Here is a 27,582-nt window from a genome sequence, read left to right as displayed (position 1 = left end):
ACGGTCGCTATCAAAGGCAGCAATCAACTATTCCACAACAGAAAAGGATTGCCTGGCCATCATCTGGGCTGCATCCAAGTTTCACCCCTACATCTACGGCCGGCCCTTCAAAGTTGTGAGCGACCACCACGCCTTGTGTTGGCTAGCCAACTTGAAGGACCCTTCAGGTCGCCTCGCACGATGGAGACTAAGGCTTCAAGAATTCGACATTACCATCGTTTCCAAGTCCGGAAGAAAACACTCCGACGCTGACTGCCTGTCTCGCGCCCCCGTCGACGCACCGCCGCAGGACGACCACGATGATGACTGCTTCTTGGGAACCATAAGTGCCGACGACTTCGCTGAACGACAGCAAGCCGACCCGGAACTCAGGGGCCTTGTGGAATACCTCAAGGGCAGGACCGCCGTTGTTCCAAAAGTATTCAGGCGGGGATTGGCGTCATTTCTCTTGAAAAACGACGTCCTCGTAAAGAACTTCTCTCCGGCCCGGGCCGACTACCTCATCGTTGTACCTTCGGCACTGCGACCAGAGGTTCTGCAGGCCCTGCACGACGACCCGACGGCTGGCCACCTCGGCTTTTCCCGCACGCTCGCGAGGATACAGGAAAAATAACACTGGCCACGCCTTCCTGCCGACGTCGCCCACTACGTAAAGACTTGCCGAGATTGCAAGCGACGGAAGACACCGCCGACTAGGCCAGCGGGACTTCTGCAGCCAATCGAACCACTTCACCGGCCGTTCCAGCAAATCGGGATGGACCTACTGGGGCCGTTCCCGACGTCGACTTCCGGCAACAAGTGGATCGTCGTAGCAACTGACTACCTCACCCGTTACGCCGAGACAAAGGCCTTGCCCAAAGGCAGTGCCGCCGAGGTAGCCAAGTTCTTCGTGGAACACATCGTCTTGCGTCATGGCGCCTCAGAGGTCCTCATAACAGACAGAGGTACCACCTTTACTGCGGACCTAACTCAGGCGATCTTCAAATACAGCGAGACGAGCCACCGCCGCACCACCACCTACCACCCACAGACCAATGGCCTCACCGAGCGTCTAAATAAGGCCATCGCCGACATGCTGGCCATGTACGTCGACGTTGAGCACAAGACGTGGGACGCCGTCCTTCCGTACGTGACCTTCGCTTACAACACGGCCGTCCAAGAAACGACGCAGATGACGCCGTACAAGTTGGTCTACGGAAGAAGCCCGGCGACGACGCTCGACGCCATCTACCCAACGTCACCGACGAAGAAAATCTCGACGCCGCCGCTTACTTACAGCGCGCCGAAGAAGCACGACAGCTCGCCCGCCTACGGATCAAGAACCAGCAGACGACTGACAGCCGCCGCTACAACCTTCGACAACGCCACATGGAATACCAACCCCGTGACCGTCTATGGGTATGGACGCCAATACGCCGACGGGGACTTAGTGAGAAGCTTCTTCGACGCTACTTTGGACCGTACAGGGTACTTCGACGCCTCGGCGCACTCGACTACGAGGTTGTCCCTGACGGCATTACGAACTCTCAGCGGCGCCGTGCACGACCTGAAGTCGTCCATGTCGTGCGCCTCAAACCATATTACGCGCGTTAGCGAATCTGAGGACAGTCATTTTGCTTTATTATTGTGCTTTCTTTCTTGTGCTTATTGTTTATTGTACTTTGTTGCTTTATTCTTGTTATGTATTGTTGCATGCATTGGCCTGTTCTGTTTTAAGCATCGGGACGATGCTTTTTCAGAGGGGGGCATTGCCACGTGCGTTTCCTTATCACTTTTTGTGTATTCGGTTTTCGGCCACAAAGACTGTCAGCAGCGCTCAACGCGAACCGCGCCTCATTGTTCGAGAACCTTCGCGATCATTGTAGATCGTTTTGTTAAGATTGCGCGCAAGACGCGCACACTCGAGCTTATTCTAGAATTTGCACGGCAGCCAGCGATAACGCTGGAATATTCGACGGCACATGTTTAAATGCCGATGCGCTTCACCGCTAGTCGGTTGATCGACGGTCGGCGCTCTGCTCGCCGCTATCAGCGTATTGCTGTAGTTTGACTTTCAGTTTCCCAGCCACAAGTTCGGCCAAATAAAAAGTTTCATCTCGGATACGCTGTCTGCTGCCTTCGTCGACGTCACGACCATGTGACAATATTTATATCATAATTACTATAAATACCATCCCCTATACTTTCCGTGGCATTATGGTCTGTTAGTTCTCATTAATATTGTGTTTAACAAACAAAAAACGAGCCCTTAAGAGTCATCTTCGTTCCTTCATATGCCCTCGAGATCTTGGAGTGGCGCCCTCTCGCGTGTGACGTCAGAGCGGGGACTCCGCTCTCAACCACGCTGCAGCAGCCGCTGCTCCTATTGGCCTCGAGGAGTTACGGAGTCGCCCTCTAGCGGACGCGCCTCGATTGCGTGCTAGGCAGGATACCGCCGGCGCGCTCCCCATAGGTTTTGCTGTCGGCGCTCTACAAAAACACCTCGCGAAAACCCTCCAGGGCATTTCTGTTAGTACTTTCGAAATGAACTGTGTTCTTTAATGTCAAAATAATCATTTTCGACAAACTGAAAGCAGAAGATAGCCTACAGTCGCTGTCTCTGCAAAAAACCGAGCACCCGCTTCACGCTGTCACCGCGTTGGAGACCCCTGAATCGGCTTCTTGCATGAAAAGTAGTCACTCGCTGAGTGCAAACTATGTGAAATATCTCGTTAGAATAGACTGCCTGTGTAAGCAAACGGAGCATAACAGAAAGAAGCCTCAAGCCAGCGATCGCACGGGTTCGCGACGACTGACGGTGCCTCTGCATGTATGAGCGTCTGCATGTATGTTCGTACTGATGGTTTCGCTTTTGCTACGAGCGTGTTTTGGCACCGCGCTGTGAACTTTAGGCCGAAAAATATGAGAATTTGTGAGTAAACAAACAACTACTGTTGCGCGGACGCTATCAGAGCAGTTCAAAAACGATTTCCTTACAACTGCGGCTTCGGTGCGCATGGTAACTTTGTGATCTGCCGTCCCGACGATTCAGTGTTTTTTTTTCTTTTTCGGTCTAAATTCGGGTACGTTTCAATGTCATTTGACAAGTTGTCTCGCACTGCGTATTGATCGGTCTTCTCAGCGGGCAAACACCGCTGCTTCTGTTTATTTATTCAGCGCATTCGTTTCGTTTGGTGCTCACACAAAACGTGAGCAAATGCGACGCCTTTTTTTAATGCTCCTTAATTATCGTTCCGTTTGCATTCCAGTGAACTTGCCGCTCTCTGTCATCAACAAATTCATAGACCAAAGCTTCACCACTTCGAGATTTCTGGTGGAAGAAGAACCAGTCTACGAGACCGAGCATGTAGTAGCATGCGACGCCTAGGAAAAGAAAGAAAATATAGTAACGTTTGCCGGACTTGTTCTGCAATCGTCGGCTGTGAACTAAGACCCACATGAACTTGAAACAGCGGTGAATAAAATAGAAGGTATTGCAGCAACCAGCAGCCGCAAAACAGGATAGTAATTATTTGGCGTGTACCCCAGCAATTTTGGCAGCAGTGTCGTGTCTAACGCCAACAGGGTGGCATCTTTCCCACGTAAATAAGTGAGGCTCCAAGCAAATACATGGGGTTGGCCGGTGGGCCGATCACGGAGGCAATGCAAAATTTATGTAGCTTATGAAACAATGCAGGCCTCATCAAATGGGAAGGTTGCCCATCGGCGTCCAGCGTCGGCGGCGTCAACACGAGTGATGCAAAAAATAATCGTCACGTGATGGTGTCACCATATGACGTCACAGATCGCCAAAATAGTAGCGTCATTATGACGTCACATAATTTGACGTCACATGATGACGTATTCACACGCCATGGTCGCTTTGCATTACCTCCGTGATCGGTCACGGAGGCCGTGCAAAACCGCGTTAGGCGCAGAACGCTTTTGGTGGGGGGCGCGGGAGAATCAGTACATCGACTGACAAGAAGAAGATGGCTTTCGCCTTCTAGTCATCTTTAACGAATGCATAAGGGACCCTGTGCGTTTTTTTAATTCAACGTATCTAAACAATGACTTGCGCATCTGCAGCCGATTTTGTGGACGCTGAGCACGGGGCCGACGATCAAGAGGTCGCATTGGAGGGTTCTGAGATGGCATCGCACGTGGTAAAAGGTAGCACTTTTACCATCCTGTGGCAGATAAGCATCATTTGCCGGCGGGAAGCGCACGCGAGCCATCGTCTCAGTGTGCGCTGTCTGCTATTCACCGAACATCGCAGGACCGACGCAGTAACAAAAGTCTTCGTCGCGGAAGTGCTTGTTGCACACAAGACTCGTAGCGGATGGCTACTTGCCGGTTCTTAGCTTTACAACCCATGCTTCACGCTGTTTCTTGTCCCGCGGTTACCATGTGCAGGCTGACACTCGGCTCCTTTGCGTAAGCGCGGCACTGCGGCACCGAGCGGTAGAGCCCCATGTTCGTCGCCTTCGGAGGCAGCCACTCTATTAAAATGGTTTCAATTGAGTAGAAAATGAGAGAAAACTTCCGAATTTGAACAGACCGCAGCGCATGTGGGACTTGAAACTCGTTTTCAAAGCACGCGGCAGTGCGCCACAAGCAGCCGACGCGGCCGCTGAGACCACGTGATCCTGCCAAGCACGTCACGCCGACGGTGGCGCCGGCGTTTCCAGTGGTGGGCCTCGAGGCCAATATGTGATCGTCTGCTTCAGGCGGGAACTTTGTTGAACCAACAGCCTCGCGATGGTCAACTAACGCCTGCAACGAATGTTTTCGAATGTAATCTTGAACTTGTTTTAGTTGCGGCCGAATCGACAGGGCCAAGAAATCCCCCGGATGGCCGACGAGTGCGCCGATGCCACCGACAGCATTGCTGGTAAGAAAGTGAAACTACGTGTGAGTGTTCTCGCTCGTTATCTTGTTTCCGTCTTACGATAATAATTAGGTTGGGTGTTTCTTTCGATAATTCAGTAAGCGTGTCGTTGTCCAGCATCTAAAAGTATGTAGATAAAGCTTGTGAAAGGTCGCGCTGCCTCATCGAGGGCGAGGCGGTGTACGAGGCAGGCTACGTTGTTGAATGCGTGGTCGAGGCCGTCAACGGAGATCGCATCACTGTCGCGGCTCTCGTCCTCCAAACAAGTGCGCAAGTGCCGCCTTTTTGCACACCCCCCTGCCGATTCCCATGATCGCAGTTTGTTCCGTATAGTTGGTTCAGTGACAACGATATTACGTCGTAGTTCATATTAACACCGCACAGGGCCGTCGCATGGGTATTAGAATATAACAAATAGTTAATCGCTGATTATTCCATGATCAGGGCCACAGAAATTAACGTGGCAAAGGCAAGCTGGGTCGAATTTCACGCCACGCAGCCTTACCGAAAGCTTAAAGAGCTCCGCTTTTAAAAAAGTGTCTGCACTGCCTCAGGTGAAAACTTTTAGAGAATGTGCACTAAACAGCGGCAACAGGTTGCGCTTATGAATTTATAATAAGCAGTCCGTTTGCGCGCGCTTGCCTTCGTAATTAAATACGTATGTACACCTTCCAATTGCAGCCGTAGTCTCGGATATCTCGCGCCGCTCAGCTGAGCTCACGAGGCGCGCTTTCCTGCGAGGCGATTCGGAGGCCGCGTCGTCGGCTCCTTCTCTAGGGGCCTTCGCGGCAGGTTGTGGAACGGCACCGCACCTGGTGTAAGCCGCCTATGCTTACAGCCTGCGTGCAATAAGCGGCTTAAGTATTGGCGAGGCGCTTAAACGCAGTCACAAGCTTACCTGAGAGTGGCGCGTACGGTGGGTAGCAGAAGTCACTGTCCGCGAAGTGCTTGCTGCACACGGTCGATGAAGGCGTTGGGCGCTTTCCCATTTTGAAGAGTGGTAAGTTGGGCGAGTTGGTAATGATCCATTATGTAACTGCGCAAAAAAACGGACGGTGACACAAGAGCAGAGGAAAGCACAAACACTGTTTGTGCTTTCCTCTGCTCTTGTGTCACCGTCCGTTTTTTTGCGGAGTTACATAATGTCCCATTTTGAGCTTGACTATCACTTCTTCGGCGTTATGTTCTTAGGATAGTTGTGAAAGCTTTTCACGAGCAGACGAAGTACACTGAGGCACAGAGCAGTACTTCACCATTGCGCAGCACTCGCCGCGGAGGCAAGCGGCCGCAGTTCCAAGAAACAAAGAGCTGTAGTTTTCAATGAACGTTAAAAGCAGACCCACGTTTGTTCGAACAGCGTCAGTAGCCACCATACGCAAGATAACCAATTGAACTGCATTTTTGTTGGGATTTACCACAACGGTTTCAACACGGCGCCGGCCTACGTAGCAGACCGCAGCGCCGCCATCAGTCGCACACCAGGCCAATAGCGAGGGTCTCGTTCTGGCAGACTTGATGCCTTCACGTAGCATGCGAGGGAATATTGGTCAGCTGCCAGCTCGTAAAAAGATCACGTGCTACGTGACGCCAACAGGCAGAAAAAAGTGTTCCACACTCGCCGCCATGGCTGCGATCGGCGCTGACTAACACTCCTAGGTACAAACGCACATATATACCCTATAAAGTGGACGGGAGGATGACCGTCGCCGTAGCTCAGTGGTAGAGCATCGGACGCATTATTCGAAGGTCGCAGGTTCGGTCCCTGCCGGTGGCAACTTATCTTTTCGTCCGCTTTACTTTACATTAATATCCTAATTGCTACAAATAACATCCCCTATACTTCCCGTGGCATTATGGTCGTCTCTTAGTTCTGATTAATACTTTAAGAAGAGTTGTTAAATGCCCACTACGCCATAATTATTCTTTTTGCGAATCAGCGAAGGGCCCTCTACGCGCCCTAAGGCAACACGTGAACATACGCAGCTGTTCCATTTGTTGACGCTTTTGCAGCTGATGATGATTAAATATGTCTGAGTGCTTTGTAATGGGTGGGCCTTTCAATAAAACAACCACTCGTCGCGCAATTCACATGTTTTGACGCCTGGGCGTGATTCTAGGCTTCTTCCGCGAAATACACATGCGTTAAGGAGAATCCTCGTACTACATGTCATTCATGTAGTGTTTTTTTTTTCCGAAGCAACAATAGGGCGGCTCAATGGTAGAACACGTGCTTGCCACACAGACGGCCTGGGCTCGATTCTCGCTTGAAATAATAAATAATAAAAAATTATTTCCCTGTTTCTTAATTTTTCGGTCACGGACAAGTTGATTATTTTTCTCTCACAACCAATTACACCGACGCCAACACCAAGATTTCTGCGAAACTAGCTTCTTAACGCTATCACTTAAGAAAGGGAAAATTGACAACCACCCATTTGTAGCACGAAGCCACAAGGAAATCCGTACAGATTTCTCAGAAATAAAACCTCTTAGTTGCCGAAAAATTCGTCCTGGTCCGGGTGGTTGTCAATTTTCCCTTTCTTAACCCCTTCTGCCACCTTGCGGGATTCCGCAGAACTGATTTTCAACATTAACGCTATCACGTTAATATCTTTATCGATACTTCCGTCAAGGCATTGCACCAAACACGGTTTCACGCATCTTGCAAAATATACCTTCGCTTCCCGATCCGGTGACTATCACATGGGTGCCTCGCCATGAGTGTATCCCTGGCAATGAGCGCGTTAATGCGCATGTCCGGGGTCTTTCCATCCGGACCCTGGAGGACCACTCACCCAAACCCGTGAAAAAACCAGAAGAGGGAATCTGCACCTATCATCAGATTACGTGCTATTACAAAAACGGCAGACGAGATTTGCCTGCCCCTCACTACTCCCTTACCCCTAATCAGAGCTCGGTCTGGCGCCAGCTCCAGAAGAAAAGATTTATTTTCCCTATCTGGTACATCTATTTTACCCAGCTCTTCATTAGAGGTGTGCGCCGCCGCGCCGCGCCACCGCCGCCGCCTATTTTTGGTCACGCTGCTTGCGCCGCCGCCGAAATCTTACGAGAGATCACGCCGCCGCGCAATAATTGCGGCGCGCCACCGTTAGTCTTTTCTTTTATTTCGAATGGGGAATCTGGAAATAAAATACAGCACTTCGCTGGAAGAGCTCTTCTCGATGTGTCTATTTAATGAACTGTCCATTTCAGCGGCCGCTGAATAGCGGGAGCTCGGCGAGAACGCGCCCCTTGTTTCCGGTTCTTGTTCTGCAGCGCCATCATGACGTCGCGAAGCTTTCAAACACTCTCGACACAAATGATAGAGACGGAATGCGCTTCAATGCAACGAACGCAGCCCTCAGATATCCTATTTTCGGTGCACATGTCTTTTAGGGGCGAATCTCCTTAAAGCGGCACCCGTTCGTCCCTCGTAGTCGTAGTGCGTAACCAGTCGTAACGCTAGTACCAGATCTTGACCTCCAAGGTGGTGCCGGTGGGAGATTTTTCCTGTGCGTTGTTGAACAATAAAAAATTCGCAGCGTGCGCGTTAACTAAAAGCCGAATTCTTCTGTCTCTCATTCCCCATTAGGAGCCATTGGCATGTTCCAGTAGGAAACGTTAGGTGAAGTAGAAGTGTAAGTGTTAGCTAAAAGCCGACTTCTTCTGTCTCTCATTCCCGTTAGCAGCCATTGTTTACCTCCAAGGTAGTGCCTGGTGAGATTTCTCCTGTGCGTGATTAAACAATAAACATTTTGTTCAAAACGCCGTTGATTGATCAAATAAACCAACGAAAGACGCCAGATGTTTTCTAAAAGCAAAACGAAAGAACTCCAGATGTTTCTAAAGCAAAACGAAAAGACGCCAGCTGCTTAACGAAAGACGCCAGATGTTTTCTAAAGCAATGGTTTTCTAAACAATGAAAATTCACAGCGTACATGTAAAATTAAAGTGAGCTGCAAGTCGTCATAACTCTCATCGAACCTTTAGTATAAACGCGCCCGATCTCACGTCGGTGATGATGTACTGGGCAGAATTCACAGAAGATTCACTGTTTACCGATGAACCTCCGCAGCTTCGCCCACTCATCATCATTCACTCCGTGGATATGCTGTGATTTTTTTTATCTTGCTAGCCATCGATTTAGGTTAAAGGGAAGCTGAAGCACTTAAAAAAATGATTTTTGAGTGTGTAATCATAGTTTGATCCCTGTTGAATTCGAAAAACCAATGTAAGAGTTCACAGAACAGAACGCATATGACATTTCTTGGCAAAAAACAGCGGGTGCAGCCGCAGGGCTTCTGAGATTCTGAGCGAACGCGGTGACGTCATCTTCAATGTGAGCGTCATCAGCAACATCAAAGCATGGCCTTCGCGATCAGTTTCACCAACGCGCGCAGCCGGAACTAGTCACGGAGGCAACGGTTGAAGATACGACAGGGCCTCGCGGATCCCCGACTATGACGCAGTTCCGGTTCGTTTCCACGCCCACACTTTCGTCAGGGTTCGCGTGGGCGGAGCAAGACGAACTTTTCTTTCGCGTATCTTAAAGCTCCTGCTCCTACAACAGCGGAAAAAATTACGCCATCGTCGACAGTAATGTCGGTCCTTGTCAACAACAAAGTTTTACCGAATTCTAAAACCACTTCAGCTTCCCTTAAATGCGGCCGCTCGTGTAACGCAGCTGTAAGGTCAGTACGCTTTCCCTGCGTCGTTCTCAAACATTTGGGGCACATTCATATGCAAATTCATACTTGAAAAGTTCCCGTTTCTGTGTATTGTTTTACTCTCTTCTTACGCTAGGAATGTGCTGGCGGGTTCGGTGCGGCGACGTGGTCCAGAGCGAGGTGACATCACGGCTCACTGCTTGTTCGAATCACTGAATGCGCTCTGCCGAAATGGACTGTGGACATCTCCTTTGGACGATCGCATCGAGAATAGCTCCCCAGAAGTTGTAGTATCTTTTTATTCTCCAGAAATATCACGAGTATTGTTTGACCTTAACGCTGCCGCGTCCTCCAGCCTTAAAGGGCGACAACCCATCCCGCTGGATATAATATTCTTGGAGTCTTGGACCTAGTAAACTGTGCATAAATAAATAAAATAGATAAGTATATATATTTCGCTGCGTTAGTACACTTTTTTCTTTCATTCTTACTCGAGTAAATCGATAAATAAATACAGAAGTAAAGAGAATGGCAAACAGAACATAGCTGAGCTAGTCGGTAGGTATTCATGTTAAGACGACATGACGTGGAAACATGGACATAAGAGAAAAGTCGAGAGGGTGAACAGCTATCTCTCACGTAGATCAGTACTCGCACTTGATTGATAGGTATGGCCTATTACGTGGCAATGCGCAGGTAAATATTTGTGTCTACCTTCGGTTCCGCCGCTGCGTGATTTTTCAGTTGTTAGCAGCGTTTCTGGTGCTTGACTGCTATCCTGTGTCCCTGTTCGCACGCCCTGTTTTTATAAAGGACCCCTAACAGCCTTTAAGGGCTCCTAATGAACAAAAACAACGAGAGCATTATTCACTCTTGGCGTTTCTTGTCTTTTGGTGCACTTCGTGATGCCAGAAGAGTGATTCACGTGACATCAGCAGGGTACATAACCTCGATTGGTCCATATACGAGAAATAACAGTTGTGAATTGTCTCCCATACTGCTTTGCTATGCAGCCGCCAACACACTCTTGCTTCTCTCGCACGACTACCTTGCGCGATTAACTGATATCGCTCCATTTTGTGCGTTTGCGACCGCGAATGCAGAGATAACTGACTGTAGCCGACAAGCGCGAAATCATGATAGGTTGAACGCTTAGTGCTGACATTGTACGCGTGCTTTTAAAGAAATAAGTTGCGAGGAGATGTCCCCTGTAAGAAGGGTATTGAAGGCGAGAACGAAACCAATGGAAAAGATGCCGGATTATATGATTCTTCCAACAGACAAACTCTTTACAGCGGAGGCGACGCAGCTTTTCACTAAAAAGGCAAGCCCGCTTCGACGGTTTCTTGTATATCTTTTATTGCGTTAGCAATTGTAGCGACACTCAATGCAGGTTCTCACCGTCGCCGTCACGTTCCGTATAAACTCTAAATCCATAACAACGCTCCACGCATTGTATGTTCTTCCCGCGAGTAAAAGCTCGCGAGCATTGGCAAGGAACATGGCTAAAGCAGAGATGAAACAAGCTGGCCATCTCCGTCACACGAAATAACATCAACCCGCGTGCGAGGCCTGCCGTTGATTGCTCCTCAAGCAGAAGGAAACGCCCCGCCCGTCATTTGCTGGGCGAAGGAGCAGGAAGGGATGTCTGGCGAGAGGGACTGCGTGACTCGAGCAGCAACTGTGAACTTTGACTATAAGGGCGCGGTCGAGAGCGGTGGCACGCGCGCTATTTCGGCAGACGTCCCCCAGCGAACGGCTCTTATACCTTCTATGCGCTGTGAGCGCTGTGATCTCACTGCTTCGCGCTCGGACCACTGATACGACAAACTGACCGAAAACCGCTTCTCTCCCGGGAGCGGCCCTATTGCCATACACCAGCGTTTTGTAGAGTTAAGTGAGATCGGAGGAAAAAAAAAAATCACCCTCTCCCACTAAAGGCAACCATGTGGGGATGCGAAGGAGAGCATGGGTCGACTTCCGTTCCGTACATCACGGGCACCTTGCCCGAGTTTAACGCGTCTTTGCATGTGGAGCATGCCATGAATTCACTGTATTAGCTGTTGCTGTTACTCGTCCCGAACTCTTATTGGTGCACGCCACGCGGGTTCATCGCGCGTCTGCAGAGTCTTGTTCCCCGACGCCATCACGCGATTGCTGAGAGAGTGTAAGGGGGAGAGACCACAACGTCTTACCCAGCCCCTTGCGCAGGCCCGAACGCGCTAGCGCGTGCCAGCGCGTTCTGACTCGGATACAACGCGTTGGTTCATCGCGCGTCTGCAGAATCTCGTTCGCCGACACCATCACATGATTGCTGAGAGAGTGTACGGGGGAGAGGCCACAGCATCTTACCCATCCCCTTACACAGGCCCGAACGCGCTAGAACGTGCCAGCACACGTGGTTTTGTCTGCGTTACGCCAAGCTACGACAGCATTCGCAATGCCCACGAACTATAGGTGGCGCGCCGTGCTTTTCAAGATGGCGCCAGGAGGAGGGTCAACCCGTTTGTTAGCATAGGAACAGATAGGACGTGCGGACGTACGGCCTGTGCCACTTTCACCGGATGAAGTCATGAGCTGTGCTGAAATGGATATGAGACTAAAATAATTTCCCAAACCATGGAAAGTGCTAAGTACTCGCCACCTAATTATTTGCTGTGGTGCGAAAGGTTATATTTCAGCTCCGTTACCGTGCATAACGATGCTTTGCGAAATCCTGTGCGTGCTACATAAAACCCCATGAACTAGAATTGATGTATGAGCTGAACGACACTCCTAGATAGTATACGTACCGAGTCTGCCTGACGGATTTGCCGCAGTAGTAGGCCGCCAGCGAGTAGCGCCATCGCTGCTGCACAGGACCGCACGTTTAACGTGGTGATGGTTTGCAAACAATACGCCGTCGCCATTACTTGCGCAGTCGGGAACGCGGAGTTACGTCTTCAACGGAACACAAGCATTTAACATCCCATTCAGTAGCGCTTGTGTCACAACCATGCTGAGACTCTAGCCGTGTGCAATTCACTTCACTCGCATGTTGCAGGTTCGATCAGCACGATCAAAACATGAATATCGAAAAGAATGCACACGTATGCTTTTCGCAACGTCGAAGAAGTTAGCCGAGAGGCGTGGATTGTGGCCGTGACTGCACGTTCCATCGCTCTAACCATTTCGCTTCACTGGTCGAGCTCGAGCGTGTTGGCGGCATGCGGCGCTCCATAATATCCACAATAATTGTGATACATGCAGTGCACATGAGGAACTATGCTTTTATTTTGATCTCGCTTAAGGATATGATACATTAAATAGAATCAAAGTGACTTACGAGCGTGAAAGAACATTAACGCACGAGGGGACGTGAAGTGCAACTCGCTCATCGTGAGTTAGCAGCTGATCGTTCATCGTCGCTGTCACTCGGTGCTTTCACAGTCTTCTACGTCCAGTGAAAAATCCTCGTCGTCAAGATGGTTTCTTTCAACATCACTGCTGAAAGCAATCCGAACAATTTCCTCCGCCGAACGACTTCGACCACTCCGCGTCACCACGTTTACAATTAGTAGAGAGACGTCTGGGTGCGGAGAATATCTTGCTCTCAGACCGGTCAACAAGAAAATCGCTTGCAGTGTGCTGCCACCTATCAACAAACGTACAAAAAAAAAACGCCAGGCCTGCGCTGAAACCGCAGCACAGTCACAGCGAAAGCTGGAGGAGCGGCGTTTCTAGAGCCCGTTGTCAGCTCTCTTGTGGCTACAATACAAGTACACTAGAAAGATACCCACTACGCCATAAATCACAATTTTTGTGAAGTTGGGAAGCACCTACTAAGCCATTATTCGTCATTCTGCGGAGAAGCGAGGCACCAGCCGCACGTCTGTAAGGAATTATGTGCACTTTGTTGACGCGACTACTGATGATGATGATGAATTATGGCTCAGCCCTTTGTAATGGGTTGGAAGCTTTAAACGGCCCACCAGTTAAGTAATTTGCATTGGGTGACGCCCGGTTGCTATTTCCCTCTCCCGTCATGCTGTATAACATACGTTGCCGTGGGAGAGAGACGGGGTGAGGTGAAGAACTTTACTGAGACCCCAAGTAAATGGATCATGCGCTTATGGGATTCTTTGGCAACCAATACAAATGCACTTGCGAGGAACCCACTACGCTCTAAATCATTGTAATTTTACTGAGACCACGAGGAAATGGATCATGCCCTGATGGGCTTCATTGGCAACCAATACAAGTGCACTTGCGAGAAACCCACTACGCTCTAAATCACTGTAATTTATCTGAGACCCCGAGGAAATGGATCATGCGCTTATGGGCTTCCTTGGCAACCACTACAAGTGCACTTGCGAGGAACCCACTACGCTACAAATCATTGTAATGTTTGAGAAGTAGGGCAGCAGGCACTGGGCCATTTTTCGTCATTCTACGAAGCCGTGGTACCTGCTAAACGCATGTAAGGCATTATGCGCACTTTGTTGATGCTGTGCCTGACGACGATGAAGAATTATGGCAGAGTCCTTTGTAATGGGTTGGAAGCATTCAACAACCTACTCATTGCGCAATTAGCATTGTGTGACGCCTGGTTACAGAATTCGCGTTGTGCAACGCGTTGCGCGACGCTTGGTGCTTATTTTACTCTCTACCACGCTATATTGCATATGCTAATGTGATTCCTTCCCGACATGAAGTCTGTATAGGACCTTTTTGCATAGCAGTTCCAAGCACCAGAATGGCTCAGACAATAAAGAAAAAAAAAAACCAGAATGGCTCAGAGGTTGAATACTGGGCTCCCACGCAGAGGGCCCAGGTTCGAACCTCGTTCCATCCTGGATTTTTTTCTTATTTCGTTTTTTTTTCTTATTTCGAGCGATACTGGTTACGGACACCGGCGGCGGCGGCAGCGGCGGCGGCGGCGGCGGCGGCGGCGGCGGACAACTACGGCGCCAAAAACGGCCGGTGAAATGATCTCATAACAGCTTTCGCTGTAAAACAAGCGGCGCAGCGCTGGCTCTGAAACCAACACACTGGCGAAAGACGGCGTGGAAAGCGTTCGCTCCACGAAAGGCGTCGAGCAGACGCGTCCTCGAATGATTGAAACGTCGCTCGAACGATTCGTAACAGCGCTTTGCTGACAAAGGATAGAGGCCCTATTTTAGTGTATCGCCAGCTTGAGATCGCTCAGTTATACAAGAGCACACAGCGAGCCCGCGCGACCTCTCGCGTACAGTGTTGTGGGATTCATGCACTACAAGAAACACTGACCAATGCTATATGCAAGTAAAACAGGGTGAGCTTCAACTGAATGTGTCAGACGATAACATTTACCTAACCTACGTGGCAACAGAAAGCCTCGCGAAGCTGATAGCACTGATAGTATGTGTACGCTGTGTGCTAGCATTGAAAGCGCGAGTTGCCACGTATTTTCACGAAAACTTCGCGTCTCGCAAGAACGAATCAGATTTCTCGTGTCACGGTGGGCCCGGTTTGTTCACTGATGCAGGGTACATGCAAAGTCGTAGTGTTCCTTTCTTGCCAACGCGTTAACACTGAAGCTAGCACAGCCGAACAAGGGAGTGAGTGCGTAGTGCTGCCATTTTGTCGTCTACTAACCCTCCTCGAGAGGACGCTCCTGAATTCCGCTTGGCGGCACGACAGTCTATGGGCATTGCGAATAGGGCAACCCGGGCCCCTAAAGTGCTCTGCACGTATTATCATCAAGGCTGTCGAAGAACAAGACGAAGAAGACCTCTCCTTGGCGCGAGCGCTCGCACTCAATATGTTACAGGTGGCTATGGTAGGTTTTAGAAAGCGGGCGGTCGCCAATAGAACTACGGATAAAGCCCAGTGCAAAAACTGCTTCGCATGTAAAAGAGTTAGGGCTAGCCCTCGTTCATGTAACATTACGGCGTGTACTTATCGCATTCACTGCTTCACTGCATCGCCGGAGGTGGAAACACCGGTGCGCCGCCGCCGGTGATTGTGGGTGCGGCGCACATGTCTAGTCTGGTTGGACATCCATGTGGTGTCATGACTCTATGAGAGGTGGGAACATTTGGTTTCAGCGTGAATTTCTCTCTTTGGGATTTCGGCATGCGTTTCGTGTCTATGACTGTGTGTGGTTTAACTCGAACCTCTTTCCGCCGATAATCACTGTAAAAACAACCTAGCAATACCCTAGAAGCAACCTAGAAACAACCCTCATCACCTAGCTAAGGCCTAGAAAGAACCTAGAAGAGCTTCGCTATTTCATGCCTTGCGCGGCTTAGTGCTTAGTGCAAGCTTCGCGAATTTTTCCATCACGCGTATTGACGCCGCCGGCGGTAGACGCCAGCGCAGAACGCCGGTCAATTTTCGCGTTTGATGAGGCATCTAAGGCTTTTGCCTTAAAACATGCGAAAAGTTTGTTGAATGCTGCCATAACGGAGTCTATGAAATCCCCCTCAGACGTGGTCGTTGCTACATCGGCCAAATTCGCTGGTGCGTAAATGACCGCCTTAGAGAACACTGCAATCTAATGAAGGGTTCATGCCATACCTGATCAATACCAAAATAAGCCAGTAAGCCTAGGATAATGTTTTACACGTTCTTAACTTTAAACAGGAGTTCTTTTGGCGTCGCTGATTCTTCCACGTTTCCTCGTTAAGAGGCCAGCTGCTACCCTGAACACTCTCTCAATACATGCGCTGCAGGAAAGGGTGGTATTATAATGTAGGAACACCTTGCGCACCAGCTCGTAGTTGCGCAATGCTTCGATGCTATAGTGTCCACCTCTTCTATGAAGCTTCGCGCTTCTCTGCTCCTGGCGCTCGGGTAAGGCGTTGCTAGTAAAGCCAAGGAAACGGTGAAAAAATAAGCTCTGAGGGGATCCCCTCGTCTGGCAGGATGGGGGTCCCCACAGAGCAGTCACATATTTTCACGAGAACTGCCGTAGAGGACTGGTTACAACTCGATTTTGAGAAAAATAAATGATTAATCGTAATCAATTACAAGAAAATGTAATTGAATTACACGGAACGCTACAGTTCCCGATAAGTAATCGGTTTTATTACAAAATTACAAAAAATGTAATTGATTACAAGTAATCAATTACTTGTAAGGCATTACGTACAACTCTGATTAAACCACACCGATTACCTGGAATAAGTTTCTTAATATACCTCAGTATTTTTACCTATTTTTTAGGTAATTTGTGTTCACTGTAGTTATTTGTACGACATTGGGTACGGCCCACTGTTTCCATTCCAGCCCTCTCGCGTTCTTAACTTTAAACAGGAGTTTAAACAGGAGCTGGCCAGCTTGGAACAAGTCCAATTTTCGAGTGAGCACTATTGACCATTCATTCGAAAATATGATTTGTTGCCTTGTTAATGAGTAGGGCTCTGCGAGAGCCTCGTTCAGCTTCTTCTTCTGTTTGTTCGCGCAAGCTGGGGTCCTGTAGAAAGCGCTGAACAGTAAGTACGACCAGCAGAAAGCTTTGTAACTTTTCAGCTATAACTTTACCTACGAATGCCAACAAATATTGCGTGCAAGAAAGAACTTATTTGCTGCGTAGTCTAACAAAAGAAGGACGCGATACGCGCAAACAATAATGGCGCGCGAGAAAAGAGCGAGGAGGTGGCGGAAACGGCAAATAGACGGGATAGGGCCGGATCTTTGTACCCTTCAGCCGAGTCAGCTTGTTAGAGGGATCAGCTGACGACGCGGACTACAGAGCTCTTCCCACCACCGCTGAATGGCGGACCGGCTTGTGTTGTCCTTGCGGCAAGGTGCGGTGATGACCCTCACCCCGCCAAGCAACCACTTCATGGATGAGGAAAATTAAGGCGGAAGCCTTATATGGCTCATTCGGCGGCCGGCGGTGTCGTGAACACAAATAGTAACAAAATGTTTGTTGCGTTATGCTGATGTAAAAGTGATTCTACATTGCACCAACCTTAATGAGAACCTGGAGATAATGAAGGCAAGGGAGGTATAGGGGATCTTAATTGTACTGTTTTATGTGTATCGTAGTAATTGTGATATAGATGTGAATAAAGCAGAGTACACGAAACGACAACTTGTCACCGGCAGGGACCGAACCTGCAACCTTTGAATGATGCCCCTATGTTCTGGCGTAGCTCGATTGGTAGAGCATCAGGCGCGTTATCCGAAGGTTGCAGGTTTGGTTACTGCCAGTGGCAAGTTGTCGTTTTCGTCCACTTTGTTTACTCACATCACATTACAATTACTACAATACATTTAAAACAGTACAATTAAAGTCTCTTATACCTTCCTTGGCTTCATTATCTGCTGGTTTTCATTAAGGTTGTGTCAAATGACGTATTTATTCGAATCTAAGACGATGTTTTTTTTTTTTTCGAAGTACAATGTGCGAAAGGGGGGGGGGGGGTCAGACTTACCCCCGTATTCATAAACGCGACTTGACTTAAAGCGCGCACTTGGCTTGAGCATATCTGGCCCGAGGCAGCGCTTGATTTCAACACGACGAAGTGTGCCATCGCGTTTCATAAACCCTCCCCTCTCCTTGCTTGGCCAAGTCAGAAACCGGCGACGACGCAGTGCGCCTGGCACGAGAGTATTAAAGTAAAGCGCACGTAATATACGCTTTAAACCTTTGTAAAACACAGATAATGGAAAATTAGTTGTGTCTGCGTGTTTAATAAATGCTGCGTATGCCAAAAAAGGCAATGATACACCGTTGTCCGAGATAAGACGGGCCGCAGCAATCCATGCCAAGCCACCGCGCCGAATCCGATGCTGTCTCGTGGCGACGTAATCACCGTGCGTGTGCTTCTTTGTCTTTATGTGCGTGTGTTTTCTTCTTTTCGGCAATGCCGAGCGTGGATTCTGGGACAAGTGCGCGGAAATCAGCGCCGCGCTTCACCGAAGAAGAAAAATTGATCTTGGTCGGCCTAGTGAACAAATACAAGCACATTCTGGAGTGCAAGAAGACAGACGTCGCATTTATTAACAAGAAGACAGAGACATGGACAGAGCTCGCAAAACAGTTCAACAGTAACCATGGCGTGACGTCCAGGGACCCCCGACAGCTTAAAGGGGCCCTCCAACGCCTTTCTTAGTTGTATTGGAATAGTCTCATTATTGACGTATGACTCTTCACGAGTCATATGCCGCAAAAATTTTTCGAATCCGTCAAGTCTAAGTGGTGTTACCAAATTATAGAGACCACGTTCCGCAGCTTTCTCCCTCAACTCAACGCCGCGAGCGCGCGGAGATCTAGGCAGCGAGTCGAGGGAGGGAGCGCATACGAGCGAGGCTCCGCCCAAGAGCGCCGGCGGAAATTTTTTCTTCATTTTTTTCTCTCTGACGTCTGGGCGCAACCACGTGGCCTGTGCCGCCACTTCCGGTCGGCTTGCGTCGTTCTCGTCGAGCGGAGCCGATGTGTATCGCGCGTGCTTGAAAACTGCGCGTCGGTTTGGTAATGTTGTGTGTGCACCTCGAACGCCGTAGTGTTTTCATCGCTCTGCCAACCATGGAAGCAAACCTGCGCGCTCGTTTGGAACGAATGACAGCTGAGATCGGTTTCGGCCCATACTCCGATACACCGCCTCGTAAGACGGCACTGGCAGATGACCCCGAAGCGCCGCCATTACCGGACGCCAGCATTGTTATCGGAGACATGCTGCACGGCTGCCTCGGTCGGTCGTGAGAACGTGCCGACGATGCAGTTCCCAGCTGACGAGGCAACACTCGAACGGCTGCCACTCTCAACGGCAACCGGCGATGGTCAAAAGCACAGAAATATTCACGTTTTCGGCACTGCGCATGGCGAAGAAAACGGAACCACGCAACTACGAGCAGACGAGCTGTCGGTGAGACCGGAAGTGCTAATATTAATGTTTGTTCGGTGTTTTTAACGCGATAACAGAATATAAACATACATATTATCTACTTATTGAACTCAAAATTAACAACGAAAGTAATAATGAGGGTGTTATCGTGATTATAACATCAGCCAATGGTGGAACTGCCGACAATCGCGTCATATTTTGCGGTCTAATACATCATTTGTCGAGAGAAGAGGGAGCGATTTTCAGCTGACTTTGAGAATTTATTGTAAATTCCAGGCCGTGCGCATCGCTATAATATTTGGCTCGCGTGTTCTCGGGAGCCTCGACTACCGATAGGCAGCGCTTTTTGAGCATGCTCGAAAAGTGTTGCAGGGCCCCTTTAAGAAGTGTTGGGTGAATATGAAGCAGAAGTGGAAGGAGGAACGCGCGGAAGAGAAGAGAAAAGTTTTCAAAACAGGTGAGTGCCTTGTTTTACGGTTGTAACACGATGCGCATTCGACTGCGATCGAGCCTCGCCCCGATCAAATTACTCGGTCGCGACTAGCTCAGTTGCTCGTGCTGAAGATAGCGGCCAGTCGCGCACGAAAAGTGTGATTCAGGTCAGCTTCTTTTGTGACCGACATGGCACCGTGCCTCACTATTGTTACGACAGGCGTGCTGCCAGGGTGTCTATGTACAAACTGCGTTATAACGTTCGCCAAACGGGTGCACGTGTCATGATTGCGGCCAGCTCAGGGACACAAAATCAATTCGAAGGTGCACGCAATTATTCATCAGTAGGTATAGCGCTCGCGATTTATCCCCCATAGGCATGCGGTCTGCTGCAGTCGAAGCACGCTTACGCAACCGTGACGCAGTACAACGATTATGTATGTCATTTTCATATATGGCGTATTTCGGTAGATAGACAGAGGTTTCTTTCGACCCGCTGCTGTAGTTACGATCAGTGGCATAGCCAGGGGGCGGCACACCGGGCCCGTGCCCCCCCTACGAAAGAAATTTGTGCCTATGCCCCTGGTTACGATGCTCGAATGCTAACCCGAAGGTCGCGGGATCGAACTCCGGCCGTGGCGGCCGCATTCCGATAGAGTCTCGTGTACCCGGATGTAGGTGCGTGTGAAATAGCACCACGTTGTCGAAATTTCCGGAGCTCTCCACTACGACTTCTCATAATCATATCGTGGTTTCGGGAGATAGTACGCCAACTATCATTATAAAGCTATTTTTCTCTGTTATCGTACCGGCGAATTATTCATGCGATCATGTAGATTTGTTTTTCTGTGGAAATTGAAATAGCAGAAACCTGAAGCGACTTTTTAGGAGGCGGACCGCCCCCGCCACCGATGGATTCAGTGTCGGCACTCGTTGGGGCAGTGGCATCTCACATGGCGACCCGCATTCCAAATGCTTACGACAGTGATGGAGCGACGTACCTGGCACCAGTCACAAGTGAACCTGTTCTGCAGCTCCTACGGTGACAGAAGATGATCCACCACATGACATTTGTGGTACTACACTGCCTACACGTATATTTGTTTGTCCGTCGTTGCAAACCTACTAATTATGATTGCAGAACTCATTTTTACAACATTATGGGGTCAAGAGAAAATGTACAACAAACATAAAATAAACTGCACATGTAGCTAGCACAATAAGCTTACCTATTTCAAATACACTCTTACTGCATTCTTCCCACAACCATCCACACTTCTGGGTTAGTCATTGTATTTCTGTTACAGGCTAGAAGTTCTTTTTTCAGTCACTGGTATTGAGAAAAGTGAAAAAATGCCCCCACCTCCCCGAAGGTAATCATGAGGAAATGCGAATGCATTTCTTGCGCCGAGAGTTCACGGCGTAATAATTTTAATGACGTAAAGCTGGACACATCGACGCGCTCAAGTGTCTCCCTTTTGGGCGCCTCTTTCAACGAATGCTTTCTACGCGCGTTTGTATTCACTTCAGGAATGTTGCCACCGCCTTCAATGCAGTACAAACGCGTTTAGAACGCGCTGTTTCCAGGCTGTGCCAAGGCAGCACAAACGCTACAAACGCGTTTCAAACGCACTGCATTGAGGCGGTGGCGCACGGAGGAGAGAGAGCGAACAGCGAGAGAAGGAGCGGCGAAGCACTGCACCTACCCTCTCCACACACGCGGGAGCTCCGCCGAGCCAATGCCACCTAGAAAAAAATTTGCGCTGGCCGAGCTCCCGCGATGCGAGCGCCCTCACACGCCTCTCCACTCACTCTCCTCCTCTCCACTCACTCTCCGTTACTCCGTCCGCACCACCTGCTCCGGTTGCTAGGGGCGTGGATAAGCGCGCGCGCCCGCAGCTGTTGCTATGGGAGAGGGAGTGAGAGCGGAGAGGCGCGCGGACAACGCCGGATGCCTTACATAGCCCGACTAAGAAATGCATTCGCATTTAAAAAATTGCAACGTCAGGAGGTTACATTTCTTTATTAGTACTGCATGTACATGTACAATGTTATAGAAGTGCAGTGTTATAGTAAGAAACCAGTGCTCTAGCTACATAAATGACACGAGTTTGCATCTACGCTTTCAAAATATGTGTGTATCAATACAGGGTGGAATGAAAACAAGCAGCTTGTCGAGAATTTGAAAACTCCTCTCATGCCTGAGGCAATGTGCTGTGTATTCTCTTGTTGGACAGTACAATCATATTCTTCCAGAGGATGACTACCATCCAGGGAGCCCCACCTGTGTGGGAGTTGACAACGACACCATCGCGCCAGCACCCCCGACCGATCCAGAGTCGACGGAAGTAGCTCCGCCAGCAACAGCTGCAAATGTGACAGCTAACAGTGAAGCTGCCCCAGCCGGATCAACCATACCCAGAGGCAGACTGTCTTTGCTGCAGAAAAGCCTTTCGGAAGAGGCTGACGTACGCTTCGCACTGTTGCGCGAGGAACACGCCTTGCGCATGAGGCTGATGGAAGAAGATCACACCGACAAATTTCAAAAACGAGATGAGGAGCACAAGCTCCAAATGGACATCCTGAAGCGGCAAAAAGATATAAAATATTTGAAATTGAAGCGCCTACAGGAGGGAAAATAAAAGGTTTGCCTCGATTTCTTAAATTCTGCTCGATACGTGGTGCTGTAGGGTAGCCAAAATCATTTTCAAACGGGGGAGTGGGGGCGGTTTAACCATGTTCCATGTATGTTGGTGTCATGCGTTTGTATGTGTGCATGTGTATATGTACATGCACACATAAGATGTTTGTCAAACGTGCCACGCACAAGTGAGTAGTTTATTTGTCTTCACTTTGATACACGACACCATGCCTACGCCAGTGCAGATGGGTAGAGTGTGTGCAATTCTGTCGGGCTGGGGCAGCGATGGCTGTGGGCTGAAAATCCCTCAGTTAGGTAAAACATCTGCTCACAAGCAGATCTCGTGCTCATGATCCTGACATGGTATCTGCAACGTCGTTGGTGAATGGAGGGAGATGCGAGTGCTGTCGCGGCCTTGTTCTGTGGCGGTGGTTGCTGGGTGCGCTTGCAGAAATGGTTACTGGAGGTTCCGGATCCCTCCGAAGGCATGCTAGATTGTGCAATGCCTCACATGCAGTTATTATCGTGACGGCTCGTTCAGGCTTGTGCTGTAGCTTCATATCAAGGCACGGGAAGCGCCGCTTCCGAACACCAAACGCACGTTCCGCCGAGTTGCGCGTTGATTTATGCGACTTATTATGCCTGTTTGGATAAAGAAAGGCCACTTGTACCTCTCCGAAAATCAGTTCAAATGCATTAGAAATTCTGGCTGTACTTGCCTAACTCGTCCCGTGTCTTCCTTGGCTGGATTGTGAAATGGAGTCATTAGAAATGGGTGGCAGGCGTATCTCATATCTCCAAGGAGCACACCGGGCACTCTGCGCTCCTCATACAGCACCCGGACACGAGAGCTGTCAAAAATCCTGCTGTCGTGGACTGAACCAGGCCAGCTGGCAACCACATCGTAAAACTGGAGCTGTGGTCCGGTGACAGCCTGCAAATCATTGTATCCAAAGAATATGCAAGACACTCATCAACATAGTGCTATGAAAAACTGTTCACACATATTTGAGAGAAGGCAAAAATGAGTCAGCTTTTCGTTTCGGCAGTGGAGTTCGACGTAAGGCACTTTTGTAAACACAAAAAATGAATCTCGCGCGCCAGAAGTAACAGAGTTGCTGCGTATAACGTTAACGCAAACGGTGCTGTGGCAACTTTTTCCGGCAAGAACACGTTATTATTACGACTAAGTAGGCCGTAGTGTGCTGCTCTAGAGTAATTGCAACCAGAAAAGGGCTCTCTAACGTGCACAAAATAATTCTGAAGTAAACAGGCGTTTTCACACTTTGCCCCATCGAAATGCGACTGCTACGGCGGGGTATTGAAACCGAGTCCTCGTGCTTCACCGCGCGACACCTTAGCTGGTAAACTACCACTGTGGTTTTATTTACATTTGTGCGTGAGCCCAACGCCACAGTGTAAGAAAAAATAGTTCACTTTACACAGAAAAGAGTGAAAAGCCTTTCCTGCTGTAAAGTGAACAATTGTTCTACAATAACAACACTCTTATCATGAATGATCATATGCTAGTAGCCGTGGCGTCACTAGTTTTCTTTTTTGTTAAAATATCACATATATTACTCCTGAGCGCACGTTAAAAAGGAGAGCCATGTACGTGCTCTCGGCTATATAATTTGCGCAGCTTTGTTTAGAAAACTCAGTTACAGTTTGATGACCGAGCCGAGCTCACCTGAACATTCACGGAGAAGACCCCCTTTCGGTTCCTAAACACCTCGGCATCTTCGCCGCCGGGGCTCTTGATACGCACGTGGGTCCAATCGATACAGCCCGTGACTCCAGGGAACCGGGCCATTTCGTAAAAATCGCGCATCACGTCGGGATACTGTGAAGCTGCCGGAAAATGCACAAGTCTGCGAAACAGATTGCTTGCGATGAGACGTGTCACCTTCCGCACGACGCGGCACACAGTAGGCTGTGAAACCTTGATGAGCTCACCGGCAACAACCTGAAATGTTCCAGCACCATAAAATCTGAGGGACAGAAGAAACTGAAGCATTGGCGTCATCGGAAGCCCGCGGTTATCATGGCTTGCTTCAAACGGCAGCATTGTCAACAGCTCTCGCACAGTTTCTTTAGAGAAACGGTAGCGTGCGAGGAACTGCTCGTTGCTGTACTTGTCCAGTGGATTTTACAGGTCCCGAAGCAATCGTCGTGGCACTCATGGCAGCGCATATATCTCGCCGAAGACAATGTCATTGGCGCGACATCTGAAATCAAATGCGTCGAGTCGACGAGCGAAGACGGCCATGTTTACTCGTCTACGCGCTCGCGACGGCTTCAAGTCGGGCCGAAGGTAGCTGCGGAGCTGCCTTCGGATTCGAGCCGAGCTTGGCCTTTCAAGTTGGCTTCAAGATGGCGCTTCAAGTCAAGGTAGATTTAAGAAATGCGATGTCGCCGCTTCAAGCAAGCCGGAAGTCAAGTTCGAGTCAAGTCGCGTTTATGAATACGGGGGTTAGATTCGAGTACATTGATTAGGTTTTAAGTGCGAATGCACTTCTTAAGCGACCCCGAAAACTCCGCCGGCATCCGCGCTCCTCCTCCTCTCCCCTAGCAACGGCGCGAGGAGTGGAGAGGAGCGTCTGTAGCAACGGCGCAGCGACGTCACGCCCCACGTGACTGCGCGCGCTCCGCCCTCCGCTCCGTGGATGCGCGCGCCCCGCGCCGGCTCCGCACCGCTCTCCGCGCCGTGACCTCATGGCGCGTTGTGCAGCTGGCGCCTCCGCGCCGTGGCTGCGCGCGCCGCGCCGGCTCCTCGCACCCTCTCCGGGCCGTGACGTCACGGCGCCATGCAGCTGGTGTGCCTCTCCCCCCGTTAGGTTTGCACTCACCCTCGGCCGCCGCCTCTCCCCTCGCCCTGACAGCTCCCTCCTCGCCCGGTAACAGCCCCTCGTGTGCGTACTCTCCCCACCGCTCACCCCCTCTCCAACCGCCTGGCGTGTTTCGCTCCGCCGTCACGTGTTGTGTGTGTGGCGCCGGCGCGTCAGTCCCGTATATAAACGTCCGCCGGTTGCCGCTCGCTCTCACTTCTCGCTCGTGGTTTGTGGTGAACGCCGTCATAGGTATGGATCCATCGCAGGCATGAACCTCGACTGCGATACCTCCAACAACTAGTACAACGCAATCGAATGCGAGCATTGCACGCGTCGTTGAAGATGCCGCATCGGCTGAAGACAAGGCAGCGCAACGAAGGGCCCGTGATGCTGCGCGTAAGCGGGCCGCCGGTCCCGAAGCTAAGGCCCGTGCTGCCGAGCGCAGGCGGGCGAAGCGGGCTGCGGATCCCGAACTCCGCGCTCGAGAGGCCGATGAGAGACGTAAGCGGCGCATTGCCTGTGGTGATGAAGGCCGGCGGCGAGACGCCGAACGAAAGCGTGCGAAGCGAGCCGAGCACCCCGAAGCCGATCTGGCGCGGGGACGCGCGATGCGTGAGCGAGCGCGGGCCCTCGAATTCGATCGGCCGGACGCGCGCTTCAAGCGAGAATTCCTGGACCGCAGCTTCGGATATAGCTGCGCGGTGTGCGATCGACTGTGGTTCGACAACAACCTGAGCCCCATATCGGCCGTGCGCAACGCCGCCAACAAGTTGAACGCGTTGCGGGTTCTTTGGAACGAGTTCGGAAGACAGTCGGGCGAGCACCGATGCGACGACATGGATGCGCAAGACCCGCGGCTGGCTCCCTTCGGTGCGTTCCAGGTGTGTGCCTCGTGCCGCGAGTCCCTGCTGGCCGGACGGGTCCCGCCGTTGAGCAAGAGGGACACACATGCGCACTGTGTGTCCCGTCTCTTCTTCGTCCTCGTCTTTCAAGCGCATCCACTTCATCGACATGAAGAGCCACGGCTACGCGTACCCGCCTCGTCTCGCTCATCTCCCCGATCTGAACCCGGTCGAAGAACGTCTCATCTCGCCTCGACTTCCCTTCATGAGCATTCGGCGGCTGACTCGAGGCAACGGTCAGTACGGCATTAAGGGACAGATCGTGAACGTGCCCATCGACGTTCCGAGCGTGGTGGAGTGTCTCCCGCGGTTGGTTCCCGAGGACGTTGCGATAGACGTGCACGTGAAGCGGAGGCTGCTGAGTCCTGCTACGTACAAGCGCGGACTGGTCAAGCGCGGCAACATCTTGGCGTGGTTGAAGCACCTGGAGCACACGCAGCTGTACATCGCGTGTGGTGTGCGCATCGACTGGAGTCGGCTGGGTGTCTTCGATGACGATGATGCTGCCGTTTGTGAAGGTAAACGCGCCGAGGGGGAAGACGACGCGGATGACATCGAGACTGTCCCCGAGAACATAGATTTGCATGACCCCGTGCAACTAGCCATTGCCCTCAATGCCATGTCAAAGACGATCTTCTTTAATGGGGAGGGTGAGCAACGACCGCGCGCTCTCTTGATGAGAGATGATGGGGAGCGAAGCGGTGAACTGGACGATGCCGCTGCCGCGGACAGGTTGATCGATCAGTCTCACAGTCTTCACCTGGCTCCGGGTGAGAACCGCGTCCCGCTGGCGCTCTTCATGGACGTGTATGCCGAAGAGCTCGCCTTCCCCACGATATACATGGGCGTGCCTCGCAACATCACCGGTCCGCGCTCCACGCCGTTTGCCAAGGCGAGCAGCGAGATACGGCGCACCGACCGCCGTGGAGCTACGCCGGAGCACGTGCTGTATAAGGCGGCGAAAGTTATGAGGTACAACGTTGCTGAGAGCAACATGATGTTTCGCACCAATGAGACCACGGGTGCCATCACGCGCGAGCAGCTCGAGAAGGGCGGCGATAAGTTTCTGGAAGAGGTGCTGGACCGTGACCTCGCATTCATGCGGTGCGTTCCAAACACGGTCCAGTACTGGCAGGATCGCAGGAGTGAACTCTTCGCAATGATCCGCCAGTGGGGCAAGCCGCACGCGTTCCTGACCATGTCCGCGTCCGAGGTCCACTGGGAGCGGCTACTGGAGACCCTGGAGCGGCTGCGGGTTGGGCCTACGGGCACGCCTCGGTCCGTGTCTGAGATGATGGCCTGGGAGCGCGTGGAGCTCGTGAACGAAGACCCCGTTGCCTGTGCGATCTACACCAACAGGATCTTCGACGTCATCATGAACGTGCTCGCCGACCGAAACTGCTCGCCGTTCCGCCCGTACG

General features: G+C 50.7%; 1 protein-coding gene and 1 pseudogene across 1 annotated transcript; one reads left to right on the top strand and one right to left on the bottom strand.

Annotated features, from left to right (window-relative positions):
- The first annotated feature begins 18,003 nt into the window (after positions 1-18,003).
- Positions 18,004-22,429, top strand: LOC119389192 (myb/SANT-like DNA-binding domain-containing protein 3). Its single transcript, XM_037656396.2, has 4 exons — positions 18,004-18,602; positions 19,728-19,812; positions 20,676-20,829; positions 21,994-22,429. The coding sequence occupies exons 1-4, from the start codon at positions 18,273-18,275 to the stop codon at positions 22,427-22,429; spliced, it is 1,005 nt and encodes a 334-aa protein (XP_037512324.1). The 5' UTR covers positions 18,004-18,272.
- LOC119389191 (putative nuclease HARBI1) lies at positions 21,805-26,097 on the bottom strand (annotated as a pseudogene).
- Between the last annotated feature and the right edge of the window lie 1,485 nt (positions 26,098-27,582).

The sequence above is a fragment of the Rhipicephalus sanguineus genome, chromosome 4 (assembly GCF_013339695.2).
Source record: "Rhipicephalus sanguineus isolate Rsan-2018 chromosome 4, BIME_Rsan_1.4, whole genome shotgun sequence".
Taxonomy (NCBI): domain Eukaryota; kingdom Metazoa; phylum Arthropoda; class Arachnida; order Ixodida; family Ixodidae; genus Rhipicephalus; species Rhipicephalus sanguineus.
Note: the sequence above shows the minus strand (reverse complement) of the source record. Positions and strands in the feature narration are given on the sequence as shown.